The sequence below is a fragment of the Tachypleus tridentatus genome, chromosome 7, assembly GCF_004210375.1.
Source record: "Tachypleus tridentatus isolate NWPU-2018 chromosome 7, ASM421037v1, whole genome shotgun sequence".
Classification (NCBI taxonomy): domain Eukaryota; kingdom Metazoa; phylum Arthropoda; class Merostomata; order Xiphosura; family Limulidae; genus Tachypleus; species Tachypleus tridentatus.
Window position 1 is genome coordinate 104118839 of NC_134831.1, and position 23366 is coordinate 104142204.

At 36.4% G+C, this 23366-nt stretch overlaps 1 protein-coding gene across 2 annotated transcripts in view; it reads left to right on the forward strand.

Annotated features, from left to right (window-relative positions):
• Positions 1 to 18570, forward strand: part of LOC143256316 (uncharacterized) — a 30134-nt gene extending 11564 nt beyond the window's left edge. For both annotated transcript variants that reach the window (XM_076513393.1, XM_076513394.1), the window contains exons 2-3: positions 12943 to 13222; positions 13470 to 18570. In XM_076513393.1, the coding sequence (XP_076369508.1) occupies positions 14107 to 14547 (441 nt within the window). In that variant the 5' untranslated portion in view covers positions 12943 to 13222; positions 13470 to 14106 and the 3' untranslated portion in view covers positions 14548 to 18570. The remainder of the gene's footprint in view (positions 1 to 12942; positions 13223 to 13469) is intronic.
• Positions 18571 to 23366: the final 4796 nt, after the last annotated feature.

Sequence of the window (23366 nt, forward strand, 5' to 3'; positions counted from 1 at the left end):
GGTTCGAATACACGTTGTACCAAACATGCTCGCCCCTTCAGCTGTCGGTCGTTGTAAGGGGACAGTTAATCCCCTATTCGGTGGTAAAAGCCCAAGAATTGGCGGTGGTTGGTAATGACTAGCTGCCTCCCCTCTAGTCTTACATTGCTAATTTAAGGACGGTAGTGCAGATAGCCCTCGTGCAGTTTTGCGCGAAATTCAAAAAACAAACAAACGTTTTGTAAAAAAAAATAATCCACCAGGTAATTTATATCAAATATAATTTTAGAAATGGATTAAGCCTAAAACACGTATAGCAACTTACACGCATTTTATATAAGTTGCATTATTCATGGCCTGGCATGGCCAAGCGCGTAAGGCGTGCGACTCGTAATCCGAGGGTCGCGGGTTCGCGCCCGCGTCGCGCTAAACATGCTCGCCCTCCCAGCCGTGGGGGTGTATAATGTGACGGTCAATCCCACTATTCGTTGGTAAAAGAGTAGCCCAAGAGTTGGCGGTGGGTGGTGATGACTAGCTGCCTTCCCTCTAGTCTTACACTGCTAAATTAGGGACGGCTAGCACAGATAGCCCTCGAGTAGCTTTGTGCGAAATTCCAAAACAAACAAACAAAACAAGCATTATTCAATATCTCAAAAATTAATAATTTCAATGAAGTATTTGGGTGAAGTAATTCAGAATCTTAAGTGGGGATCGGTTTTACCCACTTTCTGATCCATCTACCAAATAACCGATAGTATTATGAGAAAGTTGTTTAAAATTTAACAAACCACTTTAAAAAGATTCGACATTTTTGTTTAATATCCTTATATAGCATTACGAACAAAATACATTTTTCGTTAAAAATATTAAAAAGGCTGATTTACGAAATCATTCATTCTCTCTTATCTGTCCAGAAATAAAACTTTTATAAGCGCAGTATACAAAAAAGCCTTTGTTGGAACTTTCTTTGGATATTTGAAAACTAAATTAAATTTTCGCGTAAAATACGATACGCTAGAAAAAAATTTGCATAATAAAGAAGAGAAAAAACGTCATATGTTGTATCTGTATTGAAATTCGTTGGTACAGAGAGAGAACATCGCCTTGTGGGAGTGGTATGTATATATATATTTCTTTCTTTTTCCCTTTAAATCTGCTCACTTTGCTATTAGGCTTAAAGACGGATGAAAAATGTTAACTTTAAACACTAGATGGCAGTGTTATTGTATATAGAATAGTTTGGGAATTGGCAAAAAAATTAGATCAATGTGTTTAGTTCTTTATAAACATTAATTTCGTTCAGTGAACACACGTGAGGATTTGAAATTATAATTTTAAAAGATATTTTACAGAGAAATTAAGTAGAAAATAACTTTGGCGAAATAATAAAATATTTTTATATGATCTGCATATTTTTTAGGATGTTTTTTTTTTTTTAATTTCGCGTAAAGATACACGAAGGCTATCTGCGTTAGCTGTCTCTAATTTAGCAGTGTAAGACTAAACTAAAGGGAAGGCAGCTAGCTAGTCATCACAACTTACCGTCAACTCTTGGACTGCTCTTTTACCAACGAAAGGTGAGATTGAGTGTATCATTACGACGTCCCCACGACTGAAAGGGCGAGTCACGGGGATTCGAATTCGCGACCATCAAATTACGGGTCAAAAGCCTTAAACACCTGGTCATGCCGGGCCCATTCGAAGATGTAAAAGACTTACATTTAGATTAAGTAGTCTAGATTGACTTTAGAGTGTTAAACTACTAGCAATCATGTAGGATGAGAATCAGAAGTCTTAAGAAGATGTGTCCTGTTTTTCAGTCTAATTAGGCTGCTTGTTTTGCTACAGAGAAACGTAACAGTTAAATATATGTGATATGAATTAAATGTATCGATTGCTAATTATCACACTGCGTACTTGTAGCAGTATTTGTTCAAAATAACTAGGCCCAGCATGGCCAGCTGGGTTAAGGCGTTCGAGTCGTATTCTGATGGTTGCGGGTTCGAATCCAGGGCGCACCAAATATGCTCGCCCTTTCAGCTGTGTGGGCGTTATAATGTTACGGTCAATCCCACAATTCGATGGTAAACGAGTAGTGACGGCTAGCGTAGATAGCCCTCGAGTAGCTTTGCGCGAAATTAAAAAACAAACAAAACAAACAAATGTTTGAATCTCTAGAATTATAAGACAAATCAAAGACTAAGTCTGATTTGGACTTCTAGAATCTGAAAACAATAATATTTTCTCCACTTATAGCTTTAATCATAGCTATCTGCTTTAAAACAGAGGTTTTGCTTGTGACAAAAAAATGAATTTATCTGGAATTACTCATGCATCAATCTACATCTGAATGATTATAACACAAAAATTCAGGTTTCGATACCTGCGGCAAACATAGCGCAGATGGCCAATTCTGTGTAATTGCGCTTAACAAGAAATGATCCACGTGCAATCCTGTGTTCTTTGTTAATTATTTTCAAATTGGCAATAATATCAGAAGCATACTTCTCTGCACTTGATTATTTTGTGATGTTTCAATACTCGAAATGAGAGACTAGTGCCACATACGTAAAAGAATTATTTCGTGGGACTAGTGCGACTTGTATTGCAGCTTTTCTTGTCAGTGAGTGAAATATTTTGACGTTGCTATGGTGACTTGGAATTATTTGATATAGCAAATCTCTCCCTACTTTTAAAATTCATTGTCATCACTGCTCTAGCTACCCTAGAGACAAGAGTATACTAGGCCCAGCACAGTCGACTGTTTCAGTGTGGTATGGAACATAAGAGTCCCAATAAACACTACCATGTCAGTCAACTGTGATTTTTGTTACACATATGCACACATCCCATACGTGTGGTGTATGACTGAATCAAAACATATGATGATTACAGAGAAAAGGTGACATAAGATATTATGTAAAACAACATGTGACAGTGAGTAACATTCTATATTTTTTACTCACTCTATTTTACTTCCGGAAGATAAACGCTCTAATAAGATATTCTTTTATACAATGAGCAATTATCTTATAGTGATCTAGAACGGGATAACTACACGTGTGGCCCGGCATGGTCAGATGGTTGGAGCACTTGACTCGTAATCCGAGGGTCGCGGATTCGAATCATCGTCACACCAAACATGCTCACCCTTTCAGCCGTGGGGGCGTTATTGTGTGACGGTCAATCCTACTATTCGTTGGTAAAAGAGTAGCTCAAGAGCTGGCGGTGGGTGGTGATAACTACCTGCCTTCCATCTAGTCTTACACTGCTAAATTAGAGATGACTAGCGTAGATAGCCCTCGTGTAGCTTAGCGCGAAATTCAAAACAAAACAAACCACACGTGTTCACTGCAAGTATATATTCGCATTTACAATGTAGACTGAACACTCCTTTCAGCAACAAGCAGTTTATAAAACTGGAAAGTGTACCATTCAATGTTCGAGGAAAGTTATTAGCACAGCTTCAAGAAAATGATTTACGTTACGTTGATGGATCATAATAGAAGAGTTACTTTTTAATTTTGTGAAAGAGAACTGTGACACTTCATGTCATACAACCGTCAGGAGTAGTGTCTGTCCAATCACAGAAAAGATCTGGTGTCTGTTTAATCATAGAAAATATCTGGTGTCTGCCTAATCACAGAAAAGATTTAGTGTCTGCTCAATCAGAGGAAAAATATAATACACTCCTAAAAAAACAACTCATACCGGAAACTTAAGTATTAATAATACACTCCTATAAAAAAACTGATACGGGAAACTTAAGTATTAATAATTCACTCCTATAAAAACAACTTATTCCGGAAACTTAAGTATTAATGGCATTACTCTCGAAGCAGTTATAAGTACGACAAAAAAGACAATTGTTTGTCGTAATACATTATAAGTACGACAAAAAAGACAATTGTTTGTCGTAATACATTATAAGTACGACAAAAAAGACAATTGTTTGTCGTAATACATTATAAGTACGACAAAAAAGACAATTGTTTGTCGTAATACATTATAAGTACGACAAAAAAGACAATTGTTTGTCGTAATACATTATAAGTACGACAAAAAAGACAATTGTTTGTCGTAATACATTATAAGTACGGCAAAAAAAGACAATTGTTTGTTGTAATACATTATAAGTACGACAAAAAAGACAATTGTTTGTTGTAATATAGATTTTAGTCTGTGACAAACAATGTTGAAATTTTGTATAATTATTGACCAAGAAATAGAAATAATTATAACAATTAAGGTCAAAGTTTGTATTGAGGTCAAACCAACGTACCAGTTTACCTTATTCACGAGGACATCAACACCGATCTGTATCAAGGCCAAACCAACGTACCAGTTTACCTTATTCACGAGGACATCAACACCGGTCTGTATCAAGGTCAAATCAACGTACCAGTTTACCTTATTCACGAGGACATCAACACCGGTCTGTATCAAGGTCAAATCAACGTACCAGTTTACCTTATTCACGAGGACATCAACACCGGTCTGTATCAAGGTCAAACCAATGTACCAGTTTACCTTATTCACGAGGACATCAACACCGGTCTGTATCAAGGTCAAACCAACGTACCAGTTTACCTTATTCACGAGGACATCAACACCGGTCTGTATCAAGGTCAAACCAACGTACCAGTTTACCTTATTCACGAGGACATCAACACCGGTCTGTATCAAGGTTAAACCAATGTACCAGTTCATTTTATTCATGAATAACTGTTAGTGTCAAGGTATAAAGCATAAGTTATCGGCCCCCCAGTAGCTTAGCGGTATGTCTGCGGATTTACAACGCTAAAAACCGGGTTTCGATACCCGTGGTGGACAGAGCACAGATAGCCAATGGTGTAGCTTTGTGCTTACTTCAAAACAACAACAACATAAGTTATTGTCCCGTTCCATATTTCCTTGCTATAAAATACGTTCTAAGTTTTTATCTGTGCCAGTAGTTACATTATTATTCATTCAGTCAGTCAGTGTTTATTAAGCGACTATCAGGTTAAGACAAGATAAATGATTTTAAGAAATAACACATGCATTTAAGAATACAGTGGATCAGAATACTGCGGTTGGAATATGGTTGTATTTTGTAAAAACGATATGCCAAAAGAACTGTGCTGCTCTCGGAAATACGTCCTCTATCGGCAATCGCATTTACTTTGAGGACACTTATTACCCGCCAGAACCAGAAACTGGAACGCCCATTGCAATTAGTTTCTGCAATCAATCTTACTCCACACATTTCTACTGACCTTCCATTATACTGGACATCGTCTTCCAATATCATTCTTGAAGCAAGACAAACACACAGAAATCCATGTGTTTGAAGAATGTTAGAGAAAGGGGCGAACCTAAACAAGGGTTTTATTCTGCACAGTTCAAGGAAACAATGTTGTGAATTTAAACGTGAAATTTGTTGCTAGCCATTTATATTTGTTGATGCGATCTCATAATGAAGTAATTTAATTTCGTATAATTGTAGCCAGTATGTTATTTTCATAGTAGCTAGAGATTTATGTGTGTTATTTTGTTTATAGAGATATCAGTGTGATATTTTGATAGTAGTTAAGATATCAGTGTGTTATTTTCATAGTAGTTAAAGATATCAGTGTGTTATTTTCATAGTAGTTAAAGATATCAGTGTGTTATTTTCATACTAGTTAGAGATGTCAGTGTGTTATTTTCATAGTAGTTAAAGATATCAGTGTGTTATTTTCATAGTAGTTAAAGATATCAGTGTGTTATTTTCATAGTAGTTAAAGATATCAGTGTGTTATTTTCATAGTAGTTAGAGATGTCAGTGTGTTATTTTCATAGTAGTTAAGATATCAGTGTGTTATTTTCATAGTAGTTAGAGATGTCAGTGTGTTATTTTCATAGTAGTTAAAGATATCAGTGTGTTATTTTCATAGTAGTTAAAGATATCAGTGCGTTATTTTCATACTAGTTAGAGATGTCAGTGTGTTATTTTCATAGTAGTTAAAGATATCAGTGTGTTATTTTCATAGTAGTTAGAGATGTCAGTGTGTTATTTTCATAGTAGTTAAAGACATCAGGGTGTTATTTTCATAGTAGTTAGAGATGTCAGTGTGTTATTTTCATAGTAGTTAGAGATGTCAGTGTGTTATTTTCATAGTAGTTAAAGATATCAGTGTGTTATTTTCATAGTAGTTAAAGATATCAGGGTGTTATTTTCATAGTAGTTAGAGATGTCAGTGTGTTATTTTCATAGTAGTTAAAGATATCAGTGTGTTATTTTCATAGTAGTTAAAGATATCAGTGTGTTATTTTTATAGTAGTTAGAGATGTCAGTGTGTTATTTTCATAGTAGTTAAAGATATCAGTGTGTTATTTTCATAGTAGTTAAAGACATCAGGGTGTTATTTTCATAGTAGTTAGAGATGTCAGTGTGTTATTTTCATAGTAGTTAGAGATGTCAGTGTGTTATTTTCATAGTAGTTAGAGATGTCAGTGTGTTATTTTCGTAGTAGTTAAAGATATCAGTGTGTTATTTTCATAGTAGTTAAAGATATCAGTGTGATATTTTCATAGTATTAGAGATGTCAGTGAGTTATTTTGATAACAGCAAAAGCTCTTTCTCTTTTCTATAAATCTTGATGAAGATTTATTTACATTCTCTGAATTATGTTAGAATATCCTTATAACTTATCTTGTCACGATGATGAAAGCACATCTATTTCTTGTTCCAACTTTCGTTTCTCAAACTAGAAATTTTTATAGAGTATTTTCGTAATTTTTGTTTTGCACGCTGATGCATTATTTGTAGGAAAAAATTGAGAGTTACTCTTTGCATGACTGATTCGTGATTTGTTCATCTTGTTAGTACTAACGTCTAGGAGACGTCCGTTTAAAATCGTCTGGCAACGTCGTCAATGACAATGTGCTTATGGTAAACGTAATTTTTAGCGATTCTACATCCTCGTATTCCAGTACTAGTCTTCTATTAACAATTTTGTTTACTACGTCGCAGAGAGATAGTCATTGTTAAAACTGGTATGTCCCGGATTTTGTATTTCTTTACTACTTTTCCATACAAACATTTTTCTTCAAAAAGTGATGTGACAAACCATAAATTCTATCGGTTGCAACATCGTATTAACACTTGGTTGTGAATTCCTCATGAGATAAATTTGCAGCAACAAAGTTATGTCTCCACAGCTAACACATTCACACTACTGTATTGCGAGTTAAAATTAACCATCTCTGTATGAAGCAAATGTCAAACATTGCTTTGAATTTGTGACTTTTCCTTAAATAACTTAGCTTTATGTGATCATTAAAAAATAAAATCATTTTAAACGGGAAACCAACAATATAATAACAATTTACCTCTCAAAAATGTGTTTTATTAGAGAAATGACGTATGAAAGCATAACATGTACACATATCGTCAAAATACTTGGTTTTACGTAGACAAAGAATAAAAAAATAAAGTCGTGTATATTTTGAAGTATTCGATTTGGTGTGTTTTGAATTTCGCGAGAAGCTACACGAGGGCTACTTGTCTAATTCAGCAGCGTAAGACTAAATTGAAGGCAACTAGTCATCACCACCACCGGAAACTCTTGGGCTACTCTTTTACCAACGAATAGTGTGATTGATCGTAACGTTATAACACGCCCACGGCTGAAAAATCACCGCCCACCGCTAACTCTTGGGATGCTCTTTTAACAACGAATAGTGGGAACATGTCTGTGTAATGGTTGAACAATTAAAAGGGGTTTTGTAGATTAATAAACCGCATTGTTTGAATAAAAGTTAAGACAAAAACTACCTTTATGCTCCAAATAAAAATATAAAAGTAATATTAATTTTTAAAATATTTATATTGTGTGGAAAGGTCGTTTTGGTCTGGCATGGCCAGGTGGTTAGGGCTCTCGACTCGTTATTTGAGGGACGCGGATTCGAATCTTTATCACATCAAACATGTTTACCCTTTCAACCGTGGTGGCATTATAGTGTGTGGTCAATACCATTTCTCGTTGGTAAGAGAGTGACTCAAAAACTGGCGATGGGTGGTGATGACTAGCTGCCTTTCCTCTAGTCTTACACTGCTAAATTAGGGACGGCTAGCGCAGATAGTCCTCGTGTAGCTTTGCGCGAAATTCAGAAACAAACATAAAAAACTAAGAAACTACATATTCACAATGCAAAATCGCCGATTACAAGATCACACTCGATTGGTTAAGAACAGAAGGTCAACATTTACAGTTTGCAAAATCATCAGGTTTAAAAAACTGATAGAAATTATTTTACAATTATAATGTACACCACACGTAATTGTAGCCGTGGGGTTTTTCAAAAGTTTACAAAATTTATGCTGTGCAAAATCTGCGTTACAGTTACAGATATATTATTAAAACAAACTTCTAAACTAAAAACATTTCAAGCCTTTTAATTTCTCAGTAATGACGAGAAAACCCACTTGTAGAGAAATATATATATGTAAAAACGGCTGGTTTAGGATGAGGACCCCTACATAAAAATTTTCTCTACCGTTTAATTTCTGTTGGAGTCTTGCACACTTAGGAAAGATTGATATAAAGTATTATCAGAAATATATGCTCATGTTTTATTTCATCCAACAGAACACTCATTTCAGTTGGTAAGATACATTTCCAGAGCCTACAGCCTACTTCTCTGAACTATAAATAACTCACAATTCAGCGGTTAAAGAGGAAAATTCACGAGACTACTGTTAAGATAGAATAAAAGCAAAATTTTTGTGTAGATTGATTCTTACATCCAGTAAAAAACTCAAAAGTACCACAAAAACAAGATACTTTTATAATCCACTAATACCTTTAAATTAAGACTGAGCTTTTGTTAGCATGTTTGTTTGTTTTTTTGAATTTCGCGCAAAGCTACTCGAGGGCTATCTGCGCTATCCGTCCCTAATTTAGCAGTGTAAGACTAGAGGGAAGGCAGCTAGTCATCACCACCCACCGCCAACTCTTGGGCTACTCTTTTACCAACGAATAGTGGGAGTGATCGTCACATTATAACGCCCCCACGGCTGAGAGGGCAAGCATGTTTGGTGCGACCGGGATTCGAACTCGCGACCCTCAGATTACGGGCTGAACGCCTCAATAGACTTGGCCATTCCGGGCCTTTTGTTAGATAAACGTAGAAAATAACGATGCGCTTGTATCCGTTAAACTCGGAGTTCCATCTATGTTGTGAGCACAGTGCAAATTTGCGTTTGAAAAACTAAACAAACAAGCATGTGATGTACGGTGTACTTTAAAAAATAAATAAAAGTAACTGTTCTTATTATTGTAACTCCAGTGGATCAATGGTAAATGTTCAGACTTGCAATGTTAAAATTCGAGCTTTATTTCCTTTCCGATAAAACACACATAGAGCTTTCAAAATTTGTAATGCATACCGGAGGGATTTAGACATTTTGATAAAATTTAAGAAAAAATTGTCTTTTGTGTGTTTGTTTTAATACCACGCAAAGTTACACAAGGACTATCTGCGCTAGACGTCCTTAATTTTGACAGTGTAAGACTAAAGAGAAAACAGCTAGTTGTCACCAACAGCTGCCAATTCTGGGGCTACTCTTTTGTCAATGAATAATGGAATTGACCGTGACATTATTACGTATCTAGGGCTGAAAGGGCGAGTATGTTAGGTGTGACGGGGAATTCGAATACGCAACCTTCAGATTACAGTCGAGCGTTCTAATCACCTGGCCAGGCCGGACCAGTTTCTTGATTTGAAGAACACTTTAAGAGTAAAGGGTGCCCTGTACGAGTGACTGTGAAATCTCATTATTCTATTAGGCAAGAGTAATCTAAATGTTTTCTTAAGTGCTGTTGACCAGTTACCTACTCTGTTAGAAATCAGTCTAAAATTATGGGCAGCAATTGTGCAACTTTAGGCAAAGTTTGTAACGAATGTGTGCATAAAAATTCCAACTTTTAATATATTTTATTAGATCCAACCCTTTAGACAAAACAATTGGATTTTCAATGGTAATAATTTCAAGATGACCATCTCGGAATAATAAGGATATGACGTATTGAAAACTGTGTTTTCATACTTTGGAATATGCGACATGTAAAGTTAACATTCGTAACGAAATAAAATTTCAACATACGAGGTCTGATCAAAATGTTCTAAGACTTATACTGTTACAGGTGCCAGTGCAGAGGCAATGAGCTTCACTGAGATGTGTACAAAGTACAAATAGTGATCTACCCTGTGAACAAGCCATTTTTCCAGACCTTATATCCGTGTTGCGAAAAACGTGTTCAAAGACAGACGTATCTCTTGCCTCTGTCGTAACCAAACTGGGCAAAAAATAAGAACAATGTGTTTGTATCAAGTTTTGTGTGAAAAATGGAGGAACAGAAATTCTTAAAATGTTAAAAACTGCCTTTGGTGATAACTGCTTAACTAAGGATGTCGTTTATCAGCGGATAAAACTCTTCCAAGATGGCCGGGAATTGGTCAAAGATGACCCACGTTCTGGGCTACCGACGACATCGTCCACTGATGAAACGGTCGCTAAGGTGAAAGACAGTTAACTAGGCCTTTTATAAAGCGGTCATAATTCGTTTGAGGGAGAAAGTTAGAAGAAATAGCCCCGAGCTGTGGGAGAATGGCTACTTCACCATGACAATGCACCTTCACACACACTGTTGTGCCTGTGCACCATGACAACGTTCCTTCACACACACTGTTGTGCCTGTGCACCATGACAACGTTCCTTCACACACACTGTTCTGCCTGTGCACCATGACAACGTTCCTTCACACACACTGTTGTGTTGACACAACACAACCCTGTATTCTCCCGATCTTGCCCAGTGTGATTTTTTCTGTTCCCAAAAATCAAAATCAAGTTGAAACGAAATAGATTTTATGATGTTCCAACCATCCATGATAATGTGAAAGCGGAACTTATTCATATTAAGGCTGAAGACTTCCAGCATTGCTCCTGAAAACAGCAGGAATGTTAGAACAAATGTGTATCAGCTGGGGAGACCACTTTGAAGGGGATAGCATATAATACTGATGTATGTAGATTATTCTTCGGAAAAAAGAGTGAAGACTTAGAACTTTTTGATCACACCTTGTATATAAATAGTTGTTGCCTTTCCCTGGTTTTTAATGAATGCATACCAATAATTTTGTTTGTAATGCAAGTTAAAGAATGAAGTATTTTCATTGTTTAATTAGGGAGATGGGTGGCACTTTCTGGGAAATGGGTGGCACTTTATTGTAGCTCTCGTGCCAGAGTAAGTTTTATCCTCATAAACGTGCTGACTCGTGCTACCAACAAGAATACCAGACCTCACTAAACAAGACGTAGAAGAGTACTTAAGTAGTATGGTTTTAAGCTAAGCATTTCAGCACTACATAATCGTAAGAGTAGGACAATATTACAAATAAGCTGTTATTTATATACAATAAAACTAAAGTATGAAAAAATGCCTATTTTTAGTTAATGTGAACAAATTCGTGTTTAGATGGATAATCTTTTCAGCTCACATAATCTTAGCTGGAGTTAAATTAAACATTATCTGTCTCAACTGAAATTTAATAGAAAGTTTAAGATATAAGATTAAACAGATTTGGGATAATCGTGTACCACGACTTTTCTGACTCCACGTCTGTAGTACCGATCGACTTTTGTGGAGTTAAATTAAGTATTTGTAGTTTGAGTAAATAATGTAGACACTATTTCCAGCCTAGTTTGTTTACTGCTATTTTAGATGTTCCTAGTTGTAGGCTTGAAAACATAATATTTGTATTTTGTTTCAATTTGTAATTCTCCCCTTTTTAAATAAACAATTTTTACCAATTTTGTAGATATATATATATATCAGTCAAAGTGAAAAATATATGAAAATGTAATTAATTGTAGGTAAATTATACAGATTCACAGAAAGAAGTTGTGTCAAATATTATCTGATCTTTTATTTTATTTTGTGATAAAATTTCATTGAGGTTTCACTGAGCTTTTCTTCAAAGAAATCCATATAAAGAAACGCACCAAAAACAGTGAAAAGAAACCAACGAAAGTGCCCAGAAATGCGTGAAGTGTCATCAATGTAAAATCGTCTTATTTTCGAGGCACTTAATCAAATGTTGCGGCAATTTTTAAAGGGTTTTAAATATTAACAGTTTTGTTTTTTTGGCATTATATTTGAAAAAAGACGTAAACTTACTTGTTGATGTAGGAATACGATTGAAATGTGTAAACAAACTGGATGCGTTACGAACAGAGACGCTTATAATGTTTGCCAACTATTGTAAATTTCAGTTTAAATATCAAGCCTAGTTGGTTCAACTTGTGAGAGCGACTTTTTAGTGAGTGTGTAGATGCATCACAATTCAATAGAATGATAAAACGTTGTGAAGATATTACAGTTCCCTTGTGTAAATATATTGACTACAGTTTTACGTTTATGCCCAACCAGTTCTATCATGAAACGCCAAAAGAAGCAGAGCTAGAAGTCCACCAGTTCTGGTCACTGATTAAGATTCAATGTTCAAAGAACTTGTGGTTCTTTCTATGTTTTATGTACACACCAATCTGTATTTCAGGCTATAAGAAACCTTTTCCGGTATGCAGCTCTGTTTGTGAAAAGACACCATCTTGGATTTGCTCGCATTGCACAATATAACAAATTTTTACTTTTTCATGTTCCTGGGCAAAAAGTGTTATTTCCCAATTGCTTATGCCTAAAGTAAATGGAGAAGACCTGTTTTTCTCTTCAAACTTTGCTTTTGTGACCCAGGTAATGAAATTTTCAAGTTTACCCATTTTCCAGAACATTCCAGGTACATTCAGTGCTAAGTAACTGATAGAGAATTTTCACGAACTTACAAAAATTTTCTAGAATATTGTTGAACTTATGAGAGTTTTCAAGAACCTTTTATAATTTTCTAGAAATTTTTATGGTAATATATATATACACAGGGGCTCACCACTCACCACTTCAGTTTGGTTCTAGCTCCCTAAGTGAACACATAGACGTATCTGATTTATCAGAGATGGCATCAAGAAGCTGCAAGCATTCTCCAGACGCATTCTGTTATGTATGTGGCCAATTTATCAAGACAAGAGCAAAAAATTACTCTGTAACAGCATCTGCTAAGACGTGTGAAGCCTACAAGGTATATTTCAGCATGCCTGTTGGGATCAAGACAAACCCTGGGCACCTCATTTTACCTGCGAGCAATGCAAAAAACTCTATAAGGTAAGACGGACAATTTTTGCTTGCTTGAATAGTAAGATTTTATATTTTACAAAATTTAGACCTTTTAAAATTTAAATATTTTTCAATTTATTTTTTAATTTCCAATAGTATAGAAAAATATCGCATATAAAATACTTTGAATGAACCTCTTACACATTAGTTGTGGATGAAATAAATTTATTTTTCATAATAACAATTTTACAATTAACAATTAAAATAACACTTTTCGTAATTTGCCCTTTTGGAGGATGGAACAGAGGGGAAAAGAGAGCCATGAAGTTCGCTATTCCAAGAATTTGGTGTGAATTCACTGACCACTCAAGCAATTGGTACTGTTACGTGGTGGACCCTTCCAAACGTCGGGCTGGCAAGAATGCATCTGCTATCATGTACCCGGACCTTTCATCATCCATCGCTCCAGTGCCCCACTTCTCTGAGCTCCCTGTACCCACTCCTCCAAAGAGAAAGCAGCCATCCTCAGAAAAGACCATCAAATCAGAAGAGGAGGTGGACAATTTCAGAGGGGCAGCTGGTGAGAGAAACCCATACTACCCCAACTAAAGAGACCTCAATGACTTGATCGGAGATCTTGATCTTACAAAGTCGAATGCCCAGCTATTGACATCTAGGCTCAAGGAGTGGGATTTGTCAGATGAAAGTGTGCAAGTCGCAAGTCAGAGAAAACGTCACCGACTTTTTTCAAGCTTCTTTGTTCTTCAAGATGGCTCTGCTTCTGCCACAATGTATCCGGTCTGTGCGAGGCAGTTGGAATTGCCTGTAACCCGAACGAATGGCTCCTCTTCATTGATAGCTCATCCAGAAGTTTCAAAGCTGTGCTTCTCCATAACGAGAATAAGTATCCGTCTCTTCCCCTAGCTCATTCGATGCAACTCAAAGAGGAATACAACAGCGTCAGGACCTTGCTAGAAGTCTTGAAGTATGATGAGTATGGCTGGGAGGTTATCGGAAACTTCAAAATAGTAGCCATCCTGATGGGTCTCCAAGGAGGCTTTACCAAGTTTCCCTGTTATCTTTGTCTTTGGGATAGCAAGGACACCACAGTGTACTACAACATGAAGGACTGGCCACAACGGACCGAGATCTCTGAGGGGAGGCACTATGTCGGGGTTGAGCCACTAGTAGACCTCCAGAAGGTGTTGTTTCCACCATTGCACATAAAATTGGGTCTTATGAAACAATCTGTCACAGCTCTTGATAAAGAGTCTGCAACCTTCAAGTACCTTCGAGACTTCTTCCCTTGGCTGTCTGAGGCAAAGGTCAAAGAAGATCCTGGAATGTACAGAATTCTTCAAGAAACTCAGTAGGAAGGAAAAAAAGGTTTGGGGCAGCTTTGAAGCAGTGGTTCAGGTCTTCTTGGGCAATCACAGGGCCGAAAATTATGTTGAACTGATTGAGGTTCTGGTGAAGAACTACGGAAAAGTGGGCTGCAGGATGTTCCTGAAAGTCCATATCCTTGACGCTCATCTTGATGAATTCAAGGAGAACATTGGAGCACACTCAGAGGAGCAAGGCGAGCGCTTCCACCAAGATATACTGGACTTTGAACGCAGCTACCAAGGAGCGTATAACGAAAACATGATGACAGACTATATTTGTGGGTTGATATGTGAAAGTGATTTACATTACAGTCGCAAATCTCGAAAAACTACTCACTTCTAAACATTTTTGTTCAATTTTGTATAACTTTAGTATAAATACATGTAAATCTTTATTCATGTGTTGTTTTATTTAGACCTTATGTAAATGAAAATGTGCAAATTTTCCCGTTTTAGCATAGAAAATAGGTTAATTTCTAAATTTCATTATCCAGGTCACAAAAGCAAAGTTTGAAGGGAATAATGATCATTTTCTGTACTTTTACAGCATAAGCAATTAAGAAATAACACGTACTATCCAGGAACAAAATATGTGTTACATAGTGTTATGAAACAGTTTGCTTGGCCAGAGGGAATGAACTACATGAATCTATTTGAATATGGAGATTGAGACCACGATAATTAACGGTTACCATGATCAATATATGTCTGGTTTTTAAAAGTCACCTAAATGTAAGGATTAATTAATACATCAGTTGTAGAGTTTCCTAACGAAGAGTGGTATACAGTGATTAACATGCAAAAACGTAACACTTTAACAGACATCACTTGAAGAAGGGCCTAAGCCCGAAACGTTGGGTAAAATTAACTTTTTCCTAGACTTTATTACCATTGTATCTGGTTTTGTTTTTTTCTTTCTTAAACGGTTACTAACGTCGTAACCTAAATCAAAAGAAACTCATACTCTTTGTAATTATGACTAACAATTTACCAGTTTAAGACTAGAAGGAAGGCAGCTAGTCATCAACATCCACCGCCAACCCTTGGGCTTTATTCTTTTACCAACGAATAGTGAGATTGACACTGAAGGGGCGAGTATCTTTGATGCGACGGGGATTCGAACCCGCGACCCTGCGGGTTACGAGTCAAACGCCTTACACCCCTGTCTATGCCGGGTCAAATACAGTAATAGTAACTTCCAATTATTTTAGTAATCTGGGCGTGTAGTTTGATTCTAAATTCAATCAGTTCCCTTCACTCAAAGTATTGCTTATCTCAAAAAATTTGACCATCCATTTATCCGGAACTTACTAGAAATCCAAACTTTCCTTCAAAACGTAGAGCGAGATTTTTAATGTTAACATCAAATTACTTTACTAGTTCTACAACTGTAAAAACTTTAGTGTAGTTTATTATTCTTTCAAAGTAATTTGACTAATGTCGAAAATAAAAAAATCAGTTTTATTTTAAGTGCTTTATCGGTTCTATCACTTCAACTATCTTTAACTTGAAGTGTGTGTGTGTGTGTATATATACTTGTGTTTTCGTTTTATTATGATAGGTAAGTCCCCCGCTGGTACAGTGGTAAGTCTCGGGATTTACAACGCTAAAATTAGGGGTTCGATTCCTCGTGGAATCGTACGACATTTCAGTGTAGTTACTCGAATCTATATCAGTTTTCATGATACCAACATGCTTTCCTGCTCCAAGTTCACTACAGTTTGTAGTCAAACAATGCTTTCTTACTTTTCCATAGAAACTGTAAGCTTTTTGTTTTTCAAGTTAAGCACAGAGCCACACAATGAGATATCTCTGCTCTTCCAACCACTTGGGGGAAGGGGACGGGGGGTAGAAGTCGCATCAACGAATCCCCTCCCTTAGTTTGTTGTTTTTTGACCTAAAACTGCAAGAACAAGTTGGTAAAACTTTTAACATTTTCATTTATTTCAGTAAAAGGTACTAGATAGAAGTCACGTGAACAAGTTACTGTGGCTTTAACTTCTCGGTGGTATCTGTGAAGTGCAGATAGCCCTCATGTAGCTTTGCGCGAAATTCAAAGAAACAGCGTTGGTGTCTGTGAAACGGTTGTCGTTCAACCAATGCTTTTTAGCATTAATATTTCTATCACAGATATCCCACTGTATTTAAATAAAAAAAATTACTAACTATTTGGTTCTCTAATTAAACAACGGTAAGTTTACGGACTTACAATACTAAAATACGAGGTTCGATTCCCCACAGTGGGTATAACAAATAGACCACTATGGAATTGATCAAAAAACAATTGAGTATTTGAATTTCAATAACAAATACTTTATTAGTAATTAAATAATTTATTTTCTGTGAGCTGTATTTCGATATAGACAGTAACAGCGTATAAGCGTTTGTTATTACCTCATAGTTAACGATGCTGGCTGGTAAACTTCAATATAAGTTAAACATATGATGTGAGTGAAATCAGAAAGAAACAGTTTTAGTTATTCCACGGGCCTCATTGGGACAGCGGTAAGTCCATGGATTTACAACGCCAAAATTAGGGGCTCGATTCCCCTCGGTAACACAGCAGATAGCCCGAAGTGTCTTTATTATAAGAAAGCACACACACACAAACAAGTATAACGGATTAGTTTTCTAAACGCACATCTGTAAGTGAAATGATGCTATTGGGAAAGATTTACAATATTTTATCACAAGTAGTGCAGTAGTTACGTTGAAGATATTATGGTAACAAAACAAAGTTATGTTGTAGTTACAGAATACTTAAGAGACATTCGATCTATGTGTGTAGTGATGAGACTAGAGACTTTTGGAAATGTCAAATAAAATTCACGTTGTTTTAAGTGCGTTGGGTTTGAATTTCGCGCAAAGCTACACGAGGGCTATCTGCGCTAGCCATCCCTAATTTAGCAGTGTAAGACTAAAGGGAAGACAGCTAGTCATCACTACCCACCGCCAACTATTGGGCTGCACTTTTACCAATGAATAGTGGGATTGACGGGAACATTATAACGCCAGTGTCCGACGGGGATTCGCACCCATAACTCTTAGATTACGAGTGGAGTACCTTAACAACTTGGCCATGCCGTACCATTCAAGTGTGTTGAGATCCGTGATTTTATACACTCAAAATCTACTGGTAATCACAGACAACCATTAGGAGATATACGATTTGTTTACAAATACTGAACTGAGGACAGGAGGAAAAGAAAACCAGGTGAAAGATGACTGCACAGTGTGTTACAGATGAAAGATGACTGCACAGTGTGTTACAGATGAAAAACGAGTGCACAGTGTGTTACAGATGAAAGATGACTGCACAGTGTGTTACAGATGAAATATTAGTGCACAGTGTGTTACAGATGAAAGATGACTGCACAGTGTGTTACAGATGAAAGATGACTGCACAGTGTGTTACAGATGAAAAACGAGTGCATAGTGTGTTACAGATGAAAGATGACTGCACAGTGTGTTACAGATGAAAGATGACTGCACAGTGTGTTACAGATGTATATGATTTCCTGTATGTTTTCTGAACTTTTGGAAACTGAGGTCAGAAGTGGGGGTAACATCACGTTACTGCATATCGATTCTTTAGTTTTCTATGTTACTTCGTCTCATATATCTAGGAGGTTGTTTACTGAACTATTGTCATTGTGTTTAAAGCCATTTGACTTTCTAGAAAGACGTAATTTTTAGAGTGAATTAAGTAAAGCCTTTTAATAAAGCATCAGCCCAGTTTCACAGATAAAATGTGTTTTTTTATTTTGTTATTTTGGATGTAATAATGATCAGTTCCTGCTTGTCTTTGTGGTTCTGAATGGGTATGGCACACTTGGATTTTATATTGTATATGAATCAGTTCGGCTTTATAATGTGTATGGCTCACTTGAGTTTTATGTTGTATATTATCTAGTTCGGCTTTATAATGTGTATGGCTCACTTGAGTTTTATATTGTATATTATCTAGTTCGGCTTTATAATGTGTATGGCTCACTTGAGTTTTATATTGTATATTATCTAGTTCGGCTTTATAATGTGTATGGCTCACTTGAGTTTTATGTTGTATATTATCTAGTTCGGCTTTATAATGTGTATAGCTCACTTGGGTTTTATATTATATATTATCTAGTTCAGCTTTATAATGTGTATGGCTCACTTGGATTTCACATCGCAAACTGCTCATTTCATGTAATTGTTTAATTTTCATTCAGTACACATGGCTCTATTAAGTAAATTTATCATCATAATAAGTTCGTTAGTTTTATTGTGTAACAGGTCAAGTATATATACAACACCGGAAATAAAATATGGAACTGTTCGATTTAACGGTAAGTAAGTATGTAGTTAGCAAAACATACCTTTTACATCATACAGTGATTCGCCAAACAATTAACCACTAGTCATGAATAGCTAAGATAAGAAAGCGTACGTATCGTTAACGTGTGAAAACTAAATCGATTTATAATTTGTTGATTTTTACCTTGATTTACTAAATGAAAATAGGTTAGGTCACGGGTCAAAGTTGGGGTGGGCAAATTTAAGAAATGCCTCTTCATATCAATCTTATTGTGGCTGTTGGAGTAGAGAATTCATCTGAGCTTATGGATTATTACAATAGTGATGATGATTGTTTTCGCCACATTCCTCCATAGACAGTGGGGGCGCACTCTCTTTGATATCAAAATGTAAGTTGTTTTTTTTCTTTTTGGTTGGGCGTAAGAACGTAGCGCTATCCATGAATGCTGTTTACGTTAGCTTACGTCAATGACAATAAATACTCAATAACATCAATAATGGAGCAGAAGGGTAGTGTGCCCCATTATTAACATTCCCCTTGTTCCAACCTGTCATCCCAGAATGTTTGGATTAGGTTGGTCAAGCGACCTAGAAATAGTTATATAAATGACAAACAGACAGATAGACATATTTCGTGCGTTAAATATACAGATTTTAATTAATCAGTTTTTATCTTTAGCCGCGTGATTGTAGAACTATTAAACCTAGTTCAAGAAATCCAGACAGACTAGATAATTGCTAAGATACGCTACCATTTACCACGAGAGATCTAAACAAGTTTTAAATATTTAAGAAACAATCTTTTGTCTGCTTTTAGTATTATTCATGCTAAGTTATCCCACATCATTTTCGCATACCCAAAGCTACTGTTCAATCGACAGACTAGAATGAAAGCAACTACTCAACAACACTTTGCTAGTGTTTTTGGCTACTAGTGCCTTATCGAATATAATATTTCAATTTCACTCCTACAACCCGCTCACAGACTCAGATTTCATATGAAGTTGGTAGACACTAGTCACGAACCATGAATTCACGGATTCATAGTTTGGATACTCTAACCAAAGTCAATCTTATAACGCTCGAACGTTCCGAAAATAAAACGCGAACCATGGGCATTCGGAAACACGCCCCGGGTAAGCAAATCACTTGGCCACAAAATAATCCTTTAAGTTTTTATAACAACATTTACCTTCAATAAGGTGTATGTGTTTTTATTATAGCAAAGCCACATCGGGCTACCTGTTGAGTCCACCGAGGGGAATCAAACCCTTGATTTTAGCGTTGTAAATCCGTAGACTTACCGCTGCACCAGCGGGGGACCCTTCAATAAGGAAGTGTCTTCCTAGGCTTAGGTACATTATAAAGCTTAGTTAAAAAAGAATTATTTTCAAGGGGTTGGAAGTAAACTGACAGCAATAATCTTCTTCCCCAAGGCGTTCCCTCAGGAAGATGAAAGTTGTTAAGTAATCGGCGATTAAATTTCTTCAGAACCACATAAAGTAGACAGCGAATTAAAGTGACATCTAATAACTTTACGTCGTCAAACACTAATAGAAAGCAACTGAAAGTAAAGTAATTGAAGAAGGGAACGTTACATGCCTAATTCTGTCTATATTTCAATCTGTCACTAAAACAAATATATCAGTATAAAAACTTGTGATTATGTTGGAAAAGTGTAGATAGAGGAACTATTACTACTATGGGTTATAAAAATATCTATGGACCAGTCGTTCCTAAACTGGGTACCTCGGAATTTTTACAATTATTAATTAAATCTTTTTTCTTAAATTCAAATTTGATTTATTTTCTACTTGAAGCCCCCCGCTAGTACAGCGGTATGTCTCCGGATTTACAAAGCTAAAATCAGGGGTTAGAGTCCCCTCGGTGGGCTCAGCAGATAGCCCGATGTGGCTTTGTTCTAAGAAAACACACACTTCTTCTTGAAACATAAAATAACAGTAGTTTTTGCTTGTCTTAGGAAGAGTGACATGTGATTGTTTCTTTGTTTTGAATTTCGTGCAAAGCTACTCGAGGGCCATCTGCGCTAGACGTCCCTAATTTAGCAGTGTAAGACCAGAGGGAAGGCAGCTAGTCATCACCACCCACCGCCAACTTTTGGGCTACTCTTTACCAACGAGTAATTGGATTGACCGTCACATTATAACGCCCCCACGGCTAAAAGAGCGAGCATGTTTGGTGCGATCGAGATTCGAACCCGTGACCCTCGGATTGCGAGTCAAACGCCTTAACACACTTGCCACACCGGGCCTGAAGAAGTAAGGAAGCTATGGTTTAGGCAGTCAATGAAGCCTTATTTATATCAAAATACACGAATATCGTATGTCACAATTTTTAGCTCAGCTTAGTTTCATGTATAAAACCATCCGAAAACCAATAAACATGTGTATTAATTCCATGCAGAACGATTCTCTGTAATGTAATACGAATATAAATCTAATAATGTAATACGAATATAAATCTAATAATGTAATACGAATATAAATCTCCAACAATCGATTCGCCTGAAAATACCCGAATACTTGTTTGTTACCAAATTTTTCGACATTTTTATAATAAGGTCAATTTCTTATCATACTCAGCAATACATGTATAGGGCTCAGACGTTTTTTGTTAACCGTTAAAGTAGAGTTTTATTTATTGTAATGGAATTTTAACTAAGTTCTGCATGATTAGAAGAATTTTTTATCGACAGGATAAAACTTTTATTTTATATTAGAGGCTTTTGACTGTCATTTATCACTGTGCCAACTAATTTAATCTGGTTTGGCATGTAAGGGAATTCGCAATCTGTGGGTCGCAGATTCGAATCCCCATCCTACTAAACGTACTCGTCCTTTGAGCCATGGAGGTGTTAAATAATGTGACGGTCAATCTCACTATTCGTTGGTAAAAAGAGTAGCCCAAGAGTTGGCTGTGGGTGGTCATGACTAATTACGTTCCCTCTGGTCTTTCACTGCTAAATTGGTACAGATAGCTCTCGCGTAGCTTAGTGCGAAATTAAACAAAACAAAACAGATTAGTTGAATTGTGTTAGTTTTGTATTATTTTAAATCAACATGTCTCTGATATTTTCAACTAAAGTAATGATTTCTTATTAGTCCAGTGGAGCTACTTTCAAGTAGAAGCTATTTTAATCCTACAATAAAGTAATGTTGAGTACGTTGGTGGGTGAAAACTATTTATACTAAGGAAAACCGGTTGTGGGTTGTTTTTAATTTCGCGTAGAGCTACAAGAAGGATATCTGCGCTAACTGTTCCTAAGTTAGCAATGTAAGACTAGAGGGAAGGCAGCTAGTCATCACTACCCACCGCCAACTCTTGGGTTACTTTTTACCAACGAATAGTGGGATTGACCGTTACATCCCCACAGTTGAAAGGGCGAGCATGATTGGTGTGACGGAGATTCGAACCCGCAACCCTTGGATTACGAGTCGAGCGCCCTAACCACCTGGCCACACCGGCCCTCTATGTAAAATAAACCTCAGCATTCCCAACACTGTGACAGTGGTGAAGTCTACGAATTTACAATACTAAAATAAGGGGCTCGATTCCCCTGGGTGGACACAGCAGATAACCCACTGTGACTTTGCTATAAAACAAACAGTTTTAACTTTATAAACATCAATATAGTTAAACAGGAACACGTGTTTAAATAATTTATCACAGGTTTTAAGCTGCTCTAAAGGTAAGTTGTGCAAACCGTTTAATTAAGTTTCGTTAGTGATTCAAGTTATGGGTCACGCTTTTCAGATGAAATTGACGATATTGTGTTTGTTTTATATTTCATTCTTCTTTGTCAGTATTTGGGTATAAAGATCCTGGAGGGTCAGATTTGATCTCTTCCGTCGTCCTTTACGTCGACATTCAGCTTCTGATAAATGTAGTTATAAATATTACATGAGAAACCGGCCCTTACTCCGACACCTCTCAGGATACTGTCCATGTATTATCTACGTATACGTGGTCATTGCGTTAATCTACCACTTCTCTCAAAAGTTCCATAATTATTTTACACTTTAAATGGTTATTGGCTTAAATCAAGAGCATTTACATAAACACTCTACAATGTTTTTTAATTAAGTCTAAAATTAATGTGGGCTTTAGTTTATATATATACCGGTGAAAGACCCGTAGGAGCATCTTTATTATGTATGTTGTATTTGTCACATAATAAGTCATTTTTTTCTCCAATTTTTTTGAAGTAATTTAGTGTACTATGTAGGAGTCTATCTGTTACTATTTCTAGTGTTCATGTATAAATTCAGAGGAAGTAGTTAGTTCTAGAAACCTTACTCTCGGATTACGAGAGCCTTAACACACTTGGCCATGCCGGGCCATTTGTCTGTCTCTTGTTTCCATAAATTTTCTTCTTAGTTGCGGTCTTTGCTTAATTATTGTTATTAGATAGGTGTGTAGTTTCCAAGCTTTGTTTATTATTTCGTATTGCTGTAGTGGTACCGTTTGTTTGGAGGCTTTCTGATGGCGCT